The sequence below is a fragment of the Phaseolus vulgaris genome, chromosome 5, assembly GCF_000499845.2.
Source record: "Phaseolus vulgaris cultivar G19833 chromosome 5, P. vulgaris v2.0, whole genome shotgun sequence".
In the NCBI taxonomy this organism is placed as follows: Eukaryota; Viridiplantae; Streptophyta; class Magnoliopsida; order Fabales; family Fabaceae; genus Phaseolus; species Phaseolus vulgaris.
The window spans coordinates 13,227,378-13,242,480 of record NC_023755.2 but is presented as its reverse complement, the minus strand read 5'-3'; the positions used below and the strand labels follow the sequence as shown (position 1 = coordinate 13,242,480).

General features: G+C 30.4%; 1 protein-coding gene across 4 annotated transcripts; it reads left to right on the top strand.

Moving 5' to 3' along the window:
• Window positions 1-284: 284 nt before the first annotated feature.
• Window positions 285-2,880, top strand: LOC137835187 (protein RICE SALT SENSITIVE 3-like). 4 transcript variants are annotated; one of them, XM_068643562.1, is made up of 7 exons: window positions 285-661; window positions 749-799; window positions 929-1,036; window positions 1,234-1,339; window positions 1,538-1,579; window positions 1,698-1,754; window positions 1,941-2,880. In XM_068643562.1, the coding sequence occupies exons 1-7, from the start codon at window positions 531-533 to the stop codon at window positions 2,664-2,666; spliced, it is 1,221 nt and encodes a 406-aa protein (XP_068499663.1). In that variant the 5' UTR covers window positions 285-530; the 3' UTR covers window positions 2,667-2,880. The 4 variants fall into 4 exon arrangements, with proteins under 4 accessions (XP_068499663.1, XP_068499665.1, XP_068499662.1 ...); XM_068643564.1 differs by having other exon boundaries at window positions 289-661; window positions 929-1,047; XM_068643563.1 differs by having other exon boundaries at window positions 319-605.
• The last annotated feature ends 12,223 nt before the right edge of the window (window positions 2,881-15,103 follow it).

Sequence of the window (15,103 nt, the reverse complement as noted above, 5' to 3'; positions counted from 1 at the left end):
CCCCACAGTTAAAAACGTAGCATTCCAAAGAATAAAATAAATAAAAAACCAATTTAATCCTTAATTGTATATATCTCAGACTTAATTTTTTTGATGATATTTAATTAAATAGATCAATTGTATTTACTTGTGTAAAGAAGGAAAATATGATAATTAGAAAAGAAAAAAGCATCTCAGTCTTCTTTTACTGCTTTATGTGAAAGTAAGAAACCAAGCTCAGCTCCTTAGGTTCAAACAAAAAGCCAAGTGAGTAAGATAAAGAGCCCTTAGGCCTTACCTTAGCCAAATAAATATACACACAAACAAACAAACATCGTCGCAACTCCAGAGAGAAAAGAGAGAGAGAGAGAGAGATGAAGAAGGTTTCTCTGTGCTTGTTAAGCAAAGCATTGTAGACTTGCTCAGATCAAAAACAGTTTTAGAAGAAGAGAAGAAAGTGTGTTGTGTGTGTAATTGTGAAGTGAAAGGAAAAAAGTGCACAGTGAGAGATATAGAGATAGATATAGTGAGAGAGAGAGAGAGAGAGAGAGATGGTGGGCTCAGGAGCATCAGATAGGAGCAAAGAAGCTGTTGGGATGATGGCCCTTCATGAGGCCCTCAAAAGGGTGTGTCTCAACTCAGACTGGACTTACTCTGTCTTCTGGACCATTCGTCCTCGCCCGTATGCCATGCCATGCCATGCTTCTCACATTTTTTTCATTCTCTCTCTAACTTCCATCCTCAACTGGGTCTTCTCCATTTCTTGCAGGAGAGTTCGAGGTGGTAATGGCTGCAAGGTTGGAGATGACAACGGTAGCTTGTAAGCATACTAAGCATATTTCTCTTTCTCTCTCTCTCTCTCTATCTTCATGTTGCAACATTAACTTGGTTTTGGAAGCTGTTTTTTTAAGGTTTGGTATTTGTTTGTGTTGGTGGTTGTGTTTTGAAGGATGTTGATGTGGGAAGATGGTTTCTGCCGAGGAAGTATTGATGGAGAGGATCCTGTGAGAAAGGCCTTCAGCAAAATGTCCATTCAGTTGTATAATTATGGAGAAGGGTGGGTACTGGGTAGGTGTTTGTTATGTTGTGGTTTTTCTTCTCTTTATTTCTTACTCTATCACTTTCTCTCTCTGAAATCTTGTTCAGTATCCAATAGCATATGTGGGGGGAGTAGGGAGTTACTTATGCACAAGCATGGTTTCTTTCCCTCCTCTGAACTTTGCTCTGATTGGGTGTATTCGGATTTTGGAACAGGTTGATGGGGAAAGTTGCATCTGATAAGTGCCACAAGTGGGTCTTTAAAGAGCCCACAGAATGTGAACCGAATATCTCCAACTATTGGCAGAGCTCCTTTGATGCTGTATGTATGCATATTCTCAACTTCCCTCTGATTTTTTTTATTTACTTTTTGTTTATTTCGAACATAGATGTAGATTTGGACAATAATGTTTGCATTTCAAGTAGTTGGATGTTTTGTTTTTTCTGGTGGTTATTATGTGGAACTGTTTGTTTGATGATTGATTGACTCAACCTCCTTTTTTGATGCCATTAACTGCAGCTTCCTCCTGAGTGGACAGACCAGTTTGAGTCAGGCATTCAGGTCAGAACAGAATCATTGTTGGTTTTCTTTGGCTTTTGTTGTTATTATTGGTCTCAACTCAACAGATTTTGTTTTAGATTTTTCAACCCAGTTTTATTTACTTTTGTTACATGACCAGACCATAGCTGTAATTCAAGCTGGGCATGGACTTCTCCAACTTGGTTCTTGCAAGATTGTGAGTTAATTAGTATCACTTTTTCTTCCCCAAAATTTGTTTTCACTCATTTTATGTTTACTCATTTGCTTTTTTAAATTTAAAAATTACCTTCACTAGTTCTATATACAGTTTAAATTGGTTTGGCTAATTATTTTGAATTGGTAAAAAATATCAAATGTTTGATATTTTTGGTTCTCTTTTCAGATTCCTGAAGACCTTCATTTTGTGCTTAGAATGAGACACACTTTTGAGTCCCTTGGCTACCAATCTGGTTTCTACCTCTCCCAACTCTTCTCTTCAACAAGGAACACTTCCTCTTCTACTTCTCTTCCCTCAAAACCATCTACCATTCCAATTAGGCCACCTCCACTCTTCAACTGGGGTCAGAGGCCACTTTCTTCTGCCACCTCCATGTTATCCTCACCCAATTTCCAACAACACACAGCTAGACTTGGGTTCCCTAAAGATGAGGCAAACATGTTTCTCATTCCTCATGCATCATCTGAGAGTGCAAGAGTGGAGGACATGATTGGGGAACATGAAAACGACATAAAATGGCCCAATGGCTTGTCTTTCTTCAATGCTCTCACCGGAAGAACGGATGATGCCAAGCTTTTGTTCAATCCTGATACCTTGGGAAGCAAACCAGGTGATCAAACTCAGCATCACCCTCTCAGTCAAAATCCCAATTCAGATGCCTCCAACATGCAAAATGCTAGTGCAACCAACCCAAATGAGTTCTTGAGCTTGGATAACAACCAAGATGATGCAAGGAAAATGGACAAGTTCAAGAGGAGCTTCACTCTACCTGCAAGAGTAGCCTCATCATCTTCATCCACTTCAATGGATCACCATCAACAACAAGGTGTGCAGTATAGGAATTCAGAAGGAGGTATGTACCCGGATGTCATGGAAACCTTTTTGGAGTGAATTGGGGGTTGAAAAAGGTGAGTTTTTAGTAAGAAAAGAAAAATGAGAGATGAGAATATGTATCTAGGAAAAGTTACTTGTGTTCCTTTTTCATGTGTTGGCTTTTCAATTTGCATCTTGTGTTTCTTCTGTCTTCCACTTAATCAGACTTGATTAATCATCATTTGTTTGTTTCTTCTACTTCAATTAGACATAAAGTTTTCATGCTGTCTCACCCCATCACATTTTTAAATTTTAGATTCTCACTCATAATTCTACATTCAAAAGTCACACTAATCATTTAACGCACTTAATTAATTTATCACTAATTTCTTTAGGCATATTGTTAATATTAATTAAGATTTTCAATGCAAAGTTACATGATGATGCGGCTATGCTAATGTGACTTTGAATGATTATTAGGTATTTGCATATCATAGTTAGGCCCAAAGGAAAAAGTAACATTTTTTTGTTTACTTTCATTTAAATCATTATCTGGGACCCAAAATTATGTTCACATTTAACTATAGTTATTAATCAACAAAAATTCTATTGTCTCTATAACATTTGACATGGAAGTACTACTATATTAAATATTTTAAATTAATTAAGAAAACATTGAATGAATTTTGTGTTTTTAATATTAGTATTTTGGTTAAGAAATAAAAGTATAATATTTTTTAAGGAATTGGCTCAGAAATAGAAAAAATAATTTTTTTTTTACGTAAAAGACGTTAGGAGTGTATTGAAGATTATATTGGCAGTGTGGCATTAATTAGATTTTACCATAATATAACAAAACATATATTTCTTCCCTTTTATTCTAAATTGTGTTCTAACATAACTACGATTGTCTCTAGAAGTATTTTTAAAAGATAATATTTTTTATAAATTAAAATTAACTTATATACAAACTAACTTACAAAAACATTATATTAGTTTCTGAAAATTGATGTCTTTTAGTACATAAATTGATTTTGTCGTATATATTTATTGTATTTTTTCTATTGTCCTTTACTAGAATGGTTGTAGAAAAGTTTAGTCCAACGTGTTGTAAGTATTAAGCACATTAAAGGCTTTAAAGTATTTCAAAAAAACTAAAAGTGAGTTATGTATTTTGAATATAATAAATACTTGCCTTTTGAGTAAAATGTTCTATTTTAAACTTTTTTTTATCATGTGTCTACACACACGAGCAAAAGACAAACCATGGTTAGTAGTGTCTATTAAACTAGTATCTAAACATGCACATTTATTTGCAGAACATGGAGACTAAAAGTAACACCAAATTAATCAAATTTTAATAAATAGATAATTAGCTGAATTGCATCGTTATTTGATCTAACTGTTTCAATATTCTATCATACTGTCAGTATACAAAATTATTAATTAAACATCAATTTTTAAAACAAAATAATTAATTATTATATTGATTAAATTTAATATTATTTTAAAAATTACAAAAGTTATTAATATTTAAATTAGTTTCTATTATTAATAAATAATTTTTAATTTATTATATTTAATTAACTATTAAGATTTTATCTACCAAAAATATAAAATTTTGGTAACTATATAAATTTAGAAATTATTTATTAATAATAAAAACTCATTTAAATATCAATAGTTTTTTATGTTTAAAATAATATTTAATTTACTTTAATTTTTAAAATTGATTTCAATTTAATAATTTTTTAATAGTAAATAATGATTTTGTGCTTTCTGAACATATATATATATATTTGATTTTTACCGTTGTCATTGTTCTAATACATATGCTTCTTGGACTAAAGGTTGAATTCAAAGGAGAATTATACATCAAATCAATGTGAAAACTAAGTATTGAATTCAAAAGAGAGTTACACGATAAAATTAAAAACTTTTTATCTCTTATGAACTAAACTCCTCTTTATCTTTATAATGATTTCCTTATTCACAAAATTTCAATATGAATCCTTGTTTAAGAGGATCAATTTTAATATTACTGGTACCAATCACTTATTTTTAAATTTATTCTCTGTTTGAATCAGCCTAAATATTGTTTATGCAGAGAAAAAAAGGATAAAAATGAGAAAAAAGAGACAAAAATCACGAAAAACAATATAAGTTTTCTCTTATAGTCGCATTCATTAGAGAAGATTTGCAACCAAAGTGAATAATAATAATAAAATATTTACCTCATAATCGATTATATTAAAATTATAATCAGTTATGTTTTTAAATATTTTATTAATTTTATGTTTAATAACATTATATAAATGTTATTTTTTAATAACTATATTTTATTCATATATTTTTATATTTAATAAAATAAATAATAAAATTACAAATAAAATAAAATAATTTTTATATTTAAAAAATAATAATTAAAATGACAAATTTTTTATTTTATCATATATCAATCAAATTATTTATAAACTTTCATACCATTTTCTAGTCAAATGTATTATCTTTCTCTACATTCAAACAATCTAACTTTTTACTCACTTTTCTCTTTTTCTTTTCTAATCTCACCCTCATCCAAACAAAGTCTTATTGAGTTTGGTTTTATAATTTTTATATGTCATAATTTGTATACGAAAATGGCAAATATACACCCTTTTTTTCTATAGATAAAAAAAAGAGAAAATAAATGTAAAAGAAAAAAATGATAACTGACATGACAAAAATATAAAAAAAAATAGTATAAAAGTTAGATAGAAGAAATGTTGAATTCATAAACATAATTATCTTTTATTTGTAACACCTAATTCAAAATCTTTTAAAAAATATGATACAAACCAGTTTAGTATATTACCCTTTTTATATTATAATACCTAGTAGTGTGTGTAATATATTACATGAGTTAATAATCATAACCGATGTAGTATAACAAAAGCGTAACATTAGTGTCCTTATTATTTCACTCACTATACATGTTTGGTTCTATTTTTACTCCCATTCATCTTATTTTTACTCATAACATTAGTGTCATATTAATATATAATGCCATCATATATTAAAATGAACAATTATTTTTCGCGAGGACTAAAGTAAAATAAAAATATATTTTTAGAACTAAAATTAAAAAAAATATTTATGAAGACTAAAAACAAAAATAACATGTTCATAAAGGCTAAAAACAAAAGAAAAATATTTGTGAAAGAGTAAAATAGTAATACATTGATAAAAACATATTTCAGTATTACACTAAAATTAATTGCTAATTTTTGGATATCTTAAGTATATTTGTGCTGACTCTAATGGTTTATTTTTTAAAAATTTACATTAATAATTTTAATATTAAAATAATTAACTAATTTTTTTAATCTTATTTAAATAAAATAATATTTATAATTATAAAAAAATTCACAGTAGTCAGTTAAATACATAATACAAGAAAATCATTAAATAACAACAAAATTTAGAGACAAAAAATAATTAATCACTATATTAACTAACTTAGATACTATTTTAGAGACTAAAAAATTACCCGTATCTAAAGGAGTTTATATTATAAATAAAAAATTATAAAATGATTTTTAAATTGGTATCTAAATTAGCTACCAAGATTTTAACTACTAATATTTTGGATTTCAAATTAGTTTATAAAAGACTAATAGAGACTAATTTAAAATACGAAGTAGTTTGTCCAAACTACCAACTCCTTGTATTAAGGGAGACATGGTTGTTGTCCGGGTTGATGAGGCAGATTACTTGGTTGATCTCGAGGATTGCAAGACCCATTTACATAGTCGGATTATTCTATCTAAGGGGGGTAAACCTCTCACATACCTTGATTTAACTAAAAAGTTACAACTGGTGTGGAAGGCTCTTGGATTGTGGAAAACAATTCCTCTTGGGAAGGGTTTCTATGAGTTTGAGTTCGGCTCTTTAGAAGACATGTGATGGGCCTTTGGAATTGGGTTCATTGCATTTATCTCCTGGTTTCTTGAGATTGTTTGCCTAGACAAAAAACTTTGTTCCAGCTACTATGAAGAGTACTAAAACTCAGGTCTAGGTTAGAATCTACCATTTTCCTTTGGAGTATTGGAGACCAAGGGCGATGTTTTCCATCACCAGAGGTCTTGGTACGTCTTTGTCTTTGGATGATCATACCATGAGAAAGAATAGGGGTTTGTTTGCTAGAGTGTTGGTAGATATTGATTTGTTGTCCCCTCTTCCCGATCACCTCTTGGTTAAATGTCCAAACTTTGCTTTTGCAGCTGATGTGGAATATGAATGGCTTTCTCCATTTTGCTATCACTGTAAGATGATTGGGCATGATCTTCCCCAGTGTCGCGTGATTCATGATCAGATCGTATTCCTAGACCTCAACATAAACCTTCTCAAAAGACAACTCCTGATGAACGGGAACAGGGGAAGGTCGCGGTTCCTAAACAATGTAAAGAATATCAAAAGAAAGATCTGCAGCCGAAGCTCGTTGAAGGCCCTATTGATAAATTGACAATCGATGCTCCTGGCGGGGCTAATGCAGGGTCACTCTTGGGTCACCTTGCTTTTGATAAAACAGATGGAGGGGAAGATGATTTTGCAGATATGCCTCCTCTCGAGGATGCCTCCGATCATGATAGATCCTCACCCTGGCAGAGGTTGTTCGCTCCCACTTCGGATATTTCATAACCGGTGATGGTAAGGAATTCACCTGCTGTTATGCAAGCTAAGGTTTCAGATTCACAACTTGTAGTACATTCAGTTACGATTCCTATTGATGATCATCATGTGGAGGTCTCTACCCCTGTGGTTGTACCATCTTCGTCGCGTCCTACCTCTACTCGGAGGGCTAAATCACCTGGGATACTATAGCACCAATTAAGACTCCTATTGATGGTCATCATGTGGAGGTCTTTGCTATTGTGACTGTACCATCTCTGTCGCATCATACCTTCCCTTGGATGGCTAAATCTCTTGGGGATGTTAAAGCACTACTCTCCGATAATGATACGTTGGTCCTGCAAAATCACTTTTCCTCTTTTTATGGTTTGGAAACTATAGATGTGGGAAGTGATCCTCACATTGATGCATCAATTATTTCGACTGCCATTGTTGAATTTAATTATGACCATATCACTGTTGAAAATCGGGTCGTCTCCAAGTTTTGGGTTGATCCTAATGAGATGGATGAGCATGCCAGTGATATTGGGAGGAAATAATTCGCACTAAAAGAAAACCAGGGAAACCAGCTAAAGGGACTGGTAAATCCAAAAAAACTACTAAGGCGGTTCTCTCTACAACGTCACATTGAATGTCTCTTCATTTTTCTGGAATGTTAGAGGACTGGTAAACCACAAAACTGTGGAGATGTAGATTAAACTACATAAACCCCTTCTAGTTTTTCTTGTTGAACCTATGATGTCGTACATTGATGCTTTCGATGTCCTTTTCAAATCTATTAATATGAATTTGGTGGCTACGTCTCCTATTGTTAATAAAGCAGCTAAGCTTTGGTGTTTGTCGGTTCCTAATCTTGTCCAAAATTTCTTGGTCAATGATCAATTTATTTTTGTAACTTGCCTTCTACTTGATAAATGCTTTATCTGTACAGGTTATAGTGTTAACATATACGTGGTTAAACGGTTTTTGCGGAGGGATCTTAGTTTGTTCACAGAGCCTTGGTGTATTCTGGGAGATCTTAATGTTGTGGTCTTGGCGGATGACTTCAAAGGGGGGTGACTCCTAATTAGGTTTCTTGTAATGAATTCTTTTGGATTAATACTAATGATCTTTCTTGTATGTCTTATACTGGATCTTGTTATACTTGGTGTAATTGAAGGAGAGGGTTTCATAGAATTCATAGAAGACTGGATAGGGCTTTATGTAATGGAGTGTGTTTGGATGAATGAGATTCTTGTACTTATCAGGTTCTTGTTAAAAATTGTTCTAATCATTCCTCTATTCTTGCTATTCTTGCTAGTAATTCTTTAAGGAAGGTTAAAAAATTTCGTTTCTTTTCTATGTGGCTTGAGGACACTTCATGTATGAAGCTTATTCATGATTCTTGGGTTAATAAGGTTGTTGGTTGTCTTATGTTTATTTTGCAACATAAGTTAAAAAGGTTGAAAATTGAGCTCAAAATAAAAATTCTTTTGGTAATGTTCACAATGCAGTTCTTCTTAAGCAAGGTTTCCTCCTTGGTATTCAACAAAACTTAGAGATTACTAGTTTGTCTGATATTGATGGGCTTCTCTATCAAGAAAAGATTGCTAAGAAGGAGCTTGATCACGCTCTTCACTGTCAATATTTATTTTGGAAAGAAAGGGCTAAGATGTTATGGTTTAAAGACGGATATCAAAATAATGCTTTTTTTTCCATGTTGTGGTCAAGAGGAGAAATAATGCTAGTGGGATTCATCGTCTACGGATTAATAATGAGGTTATTAAAGATCTTAAACTAATTGAGGATTATATTTTGGACTTTTATATAAATCTTTATGTTGAGTCTATATCTAATGTTCCAGATACAAGTAATATGGAAGATTCTATTGGTACTTTTATTCCTGCGCTAGTTTCCTCTGAGGAGAATATGATGTTGATTAAATGCCTTGATTGTTTGGAAATCAATAATGTTGTTTTTAATCTTAATGGTAATAGTGCTTTTGATCCTGATGGTTTTAGTGGTGTTTTCTATCATTCTTCATGGGAAATTATTGGGACAGATGTTTGCAATGTTGTTCAACAGTTTTTTAAACAAAATTGGGTTCTCCCTGAAATGAACAGTAATGTGGTATCTCTTATTCCTAAGATTCAGGGTGTTGACTCCATTAAAGATTACAGGCCAATTGTTGTTACTAATTTCAAATTTAAGATTATTTCCAGGATACTGGCGGATAGGCTTGCACTTGTGGTTGCTAGAATCATTTATCCTAATCAATATGGGCTTGTGCAGAGTAGACAAATTTAGTATTGCATTGGTATTGCCTCTGAAGCTATTAACATGCTTTCTAAGAAGGTTAAAGGAGGTAATGTGGCTTACAAAGTTGATATTCATAAAGCCTTTGACACTCTGAGTTGGAACTTTTATTATTAGTTTTGACACGCTTTGATTTTCACCCCTCATTTGTCGGTTGGATTAGTACAACTCTCCATTCAACTATGCTTTCTATCATAATAAATGACAGTTTGGTTGGTTTTTTTCCTTGTAGTAAAGGTATCAAACAAGGTGATCCTTTGTCTCCTTTACTTTTTTGTCTTGCAGCGGAATTTCTTGGTAGAGGTATCTCTAAGCTTGTGAATGATAAGAAGATTCTACATATGGCTACTCTGCAAGGTTATCTCAGTCTCTCTCATATTTTATATGCTGACATATTTGAGTATTTTTCTTAAAATATATGCTATTTTTTTTGGTCAATATGTTAATAATTCTAAGAGTAGTTTTTTCACCATGGATAATTCTGCAAGATTTGTCACAGAAATTCAATGTATTTTTTTCTTGTAGTCATGGTTGTTTGCCTTTCAATTATTTAGGAGTGCCTATCTTTGTTGGTGCTCCAAAGTGTCGATTTCTTCAACCTTTGGCTAATAAAGTCAAATTGAAGCTAGCATCTTGGAAAGGTAAATCTCTTAGCAAGATGACTCGGATTCAGTTGGTCAATATGGTGATTACTGGATTTCTAGCTTATAACTTTAATATGTATAAAGGGTCAGTTTCACTTCTTAAGCAAGTTGAGCAGTGGTATCGAAATTTTATTTGGACTAGTGATATTCTGAAAAAAAGGCATTGTCACCTGGAATTGGGATACAGTTTGTTCTCCTCTTGAGAATGGAAGTTTGAAGATTATTAATCTTCGTTTTGTAAATAATGCATATCTTCTTAAGCTTGCTTGGAACTTTGCTTATAGCAACAAGCCTTGGTGTTTTCTTCTGAAAGTCAGGGTTCTTAAATCAAAATAAGAGTTTAGAATGGTTTATAGATCATCTTTTTGGCCTAGAATTAAACAGTTTTATTATACTATACTTGATTATACTTCTTGGACTGTTGGTATAGGTATTTTTATTAAAAAAAATTGAATGATAAATGGTATTCTATTATTTCTTTAGTAAATATTGCAGGGTTATCTGATGGTGCTAGCATTCTAGATATAATCTCTCAGTTTTGGACATGTTATGATTGGAATATTCTCTTGTCTTTACAGCAGATGCCTCATTTTTTTAATCATATCATGGTTAGGGAAGAACATGATATTTCTAATTGAATTCTTGATGAGTCTGGTCGTTTTACTCTTAAATCGGGTATGACTTTTTCTTGGAACCAGGAGTTCTTTGTGGTTGGGTAAATTCATTTGGTCTTCATCTATTCCGCCTTCCAAAACTCTAGTACTCTGGAAAGTTTTTCATGGGCGACTTCCTACAGATCAACATATTTAGAATAAAGGTTTGCATATATGTTCTATGTGTATGCTTTGTAAAAAGCACGAGGAATCTATTCATCATTTATTTTTTTAATGTTCTAATGCTTTGCATATTTGGAGTTGGATTCGACAGATTTTTCTTACTTCTCATTTCTCTAATAGGGATGGTCTTCTTTCTTTTATTAAGAGTGATGATATTTCTTTGGTTAAATTGATTAAACTCGCTATGATAACTTTTTCTATTTGGATGATATGGCGTATGATGAATTATGCTAGATTTTAGGATAATATTGATGTTTCTAGAGCTATTTTGGTAATTAAAGATTTAACTTGTCTAGTGGGAAATTCTTCTAAAGCTTCAATGAAGAATGATATGTTGGACTTTTCAATGTGATTAAGTTTTTAGGTATTAATACTCGTACTGGTAAAGTTTTTCGTCCTCTTCCTGTTAAATGGGAGTTTCCTTCACCAGGCTGGGTTAAAATTAAAACTGATGGGACTGCTAGGGGATATCCTGTTCTTGCTACTTGTGAAGATATTTTTCGTGGGAGTATGGGGGAGTTTATGGGTGGTTTCTCTACGTTTCTTAAAGTTTAGATGGTTATGGTTATTGAGTTTTATGAAGTTACACATGCTATGGTAGAAGTTCAAAAGATGAGGCTTACTAATGTATGGCTTGAATATGATTCTGCATTGGTTTGTGTTGCGCTTACTGTTAGGACTAATGTTCCGTGAATGCTTCGTAATCGATGAAATACTTGTCTTAATTACTTTGGGAAAATCAGGTTTAGGCTTACTTATATTTTTCGTGAAAGGAATGTGTGTGCTGATAAGTTGGCTAATTTAGGATTTATTCATAGAGAACCATTTCATTGGTATAATAGGCTTCCATATAGTCTTTTCTTATAATTCTTTATGAATAGGTATAGTCTACCTATGTATCGTTTTTGTTAACATATGGATTTTGGTCTAGTCCCCCCATATTTTTTTTTGTATTTTCTTTGTTTTAATAATACTTTTTTCATGTGATGGCAGATGATTGTTGTTACTTGAGGTGTCAGCCTAGCTAAAGTTTCATAGTGATGCCTTACATGAAAGCTTTTATATAAAAAAAAATATGAAATAGTTAGTACCTAAAACTTTAGTAGCTACTGATTAGATACTAATTTATAAACTACTTTATCAATATTTATTAATAATAAAAACTACTTTAATACTAAAAATTGTTTTAATTTATAAAATGGTCTCTAATTTAATCAATATAGTAATTAATTATTTTTTTCTAAAATTAGTTTCCATTTAATGATTTTATTGTATTAGACACACAAACATGATGTTTAGTATCAAATAACTTGATATTGATGTAGCAATCTTACCAATGTGTTGGAGTGATAATAACATTATCATGTAAGTTTTTTTTTATATATAAAAACTTTCATGTTAGACATCACTATGCAATTTGTCATCTCAAATAGGCTGACACTTCAAAGAAGAACAATAATCTCTCAACACATGAAAAAATATTATTAAAAAAAGAAAAAAAATACAAAAAAATGGAAGACTAGATCAAGACTCATATGTTAACAAAAACGATACATAAGTAAATTATACATTATTATGTAAGTTCATCACTATTAAATTTAACGAAAAATAAAACAAGAAACAAAAACTGAAAATAGATGAAAAAAACCAAATATAATAGGAACTAAAATCAATACACTAGGAACTAAAAATTTAATTAGGTCTTTTTTTTATGATTTTTTTTCTTTACACAGAGTGTGTTTCAATATTTTTTTATTAACTGAAGAAAAAGAAAAAAAGAGAAAGAAAGAAAAAATGAAATAAGACGAAGAATGAGATTTAGAGATAGAAAAGTGTTAGAGAGAATTTAACACACTTAATGTTTTAATGTTTTTGCATTCCATGAGATGTTAAATTTATCTATGTGATTTATGGTTGAAGATGTTGTTCATGTTTAGCAACATTTTAAAAATTAATGTTTTAGATCATGTTGGATATTAATTTTGGAGTTGTTCCCATTTTAGTTTTATTAAAGAAATAATGTTAAGAAGTTGTGCCGCCCTTGACCACTTTGTCATGTTTTGGACACATATGTATAATTTTGATAATCAAAGTAGTGGCTTAGAATGTAAAAGGTATTTAATCATCATGTTTCTTTTGCTCATAACATATCTAAAAAAGCAATGATTGATTGAAAACTTTGTAATATATTAGAAATGTTGATTTCACATGAAGAGAGTAGACTAGTGTTTATTATAGTGCAATTTAAGTAATATTGTTCTATCTCTTTACATGCTATTCACATTTCAGCAAAAGTAATATTTTTTTTCCAATTATAATATAATGTAGGATTGTGAATATATCACTACTTTTTCTTCTTCATTTAAAAAATATTAATTTTAATTCCTTTTACAACACCTTCTTAATGCATTTGTCTTAATTATGCTCTTTCAAAAAAGCTTTAGGTCTTTGCCAAACATGGAGAAGAGCAAAGGAATGGTGAGGTGAGAGAGAGGTGTAAACTTTCTTTGTATGAGGACACAATGCCAAAGGGACAACTAGCACTTTGAAAAATCCTAGTCTCTATTTTGGGTTTCTCTGCCACAACCCATGGGCCCAGCTCAGACAATTCTTCTTTTGGGACCACTCATTCCCCATATTCATACCTCCAATTTCCTCATTCAACCCAACCAAATTATTTGTTAATGTTCCTTACAAACCAAAGTAGAATACTTGTTCTTTTGTTTAAAAAAAAGTGTAGATAGACTAGGGTATGAAAAGTTTATATGAGGATTAGAACACTAAGACTTAAAGAAATTCACAGGTATTTATAAATTGTTCACTGATAAAAGTCACATCAGAATGAAAAGTATGCATCTGAATTTTATTATAATGATTATTACTTAAGACTTCAAGAACATTCACATATATATTTTATAAATTGTCCAATAATATGAGTGATTCTTATTAGTTAGACCTGGGTTTATTTAAAGCTAGAATATTCATCACACCATTATAGAGTGACAAGTCTTTAAAACAGTTTAGGTGAATTAGGTTGTGAAAACATAGTAGAATCACACAAGTAAAAAAATTAGGTAGTAGAATACTGCTTCAGGAATATTGATATTTAATAGTTAATCCTATCAACTAACTATTCTTTCAAGAAATAATGATGGGTAAATGGACTTTTTTTATAAATATTATGAACAATATTTATAAAAAATTCTAGAAATTAATAATAATATATTATTTTCACTAAATTTTTTAATTTAAAATCATGTTAGCTAATTTAATAAAATAATTTTATACTTTTTCATTATTTTTTTTAAATCACAAAAGTTAGATTCTCACATTTTCCTATGAGAGTGTTTCTTTAAAAAATTGACAGTAACTTATTTAAAAAAATATTCAGATAAATATTCTTTCATCACAACAAGTAATTATATATTTATTTTTAGTATAATAATAATGAAAAAGAATAGTTTTAGTAAAAAAAAAATTATTATTTTTGTTTTAACTTTGTTAATAGTTAAGATAATTAAATATATGTTTGGTATTTATGTATGTTTACTATGATAAAATTAACTTTAGTAGACAATTAATCTTGAAAAAATAAGTTCAAATTTTAAATTTGCAAAACAACAACCAAATGATAAAAAGTTTGCATACTAAAGTTAATTTTTATCTCAATAAACACATGTAACAATGTAACAATTATTAAAGATCAAAATCAAACATATGTTAAATTACCTCAATAATTAACAAAATTAAAAAAAAATTACTAATATTATTTTTTTATTATACCAGAAACAAAATATATCAATAATTATTATATTAAATCTATACTTATAATATCAAACCCACTATTTACTCAAAAATATTATGATAGTGTTATTTTTTAAAAGATAAATCTAACACAAAAAAATATATTTTTCATAAACTAAAAGTTTATTTATATCAAACGCTTATTTAGGAAGGAGTTATATGTTTTCCATGTTTGGTTTATCTTTAAAAAATAAATTTTCATACCACCACAAAAAATGGAAAGGTTGGAATATAAATGTTTTTAATTAAAATAAATTTTTTATTG

Excerpts from the sequence above, each read along its gene's own strand:
- LOC137835187 (XM_068643561.1), top strand. The coding sequence starts at position 531 with ATGGTGGGCTCAGGAGCATCAGATAGGAGCAAAGAAGCTGTTGGGATG. Across the intron at positions 1,037-1,233 it reads TTGTATAATTATGGAGAAGG|GTTGATGGGGAAAGTTGCAT; the intron begins GTGGGTACTGGG and ends ATTTTGGAACAG. Across the intron at positions 1,340-1,537 it reads GGCAGAGCTCCTTTGATGCT|CTTCCTCCTGAGTGGACAGA; the intron begins GTATGTATGCAT and ends CATTAACTGCAG.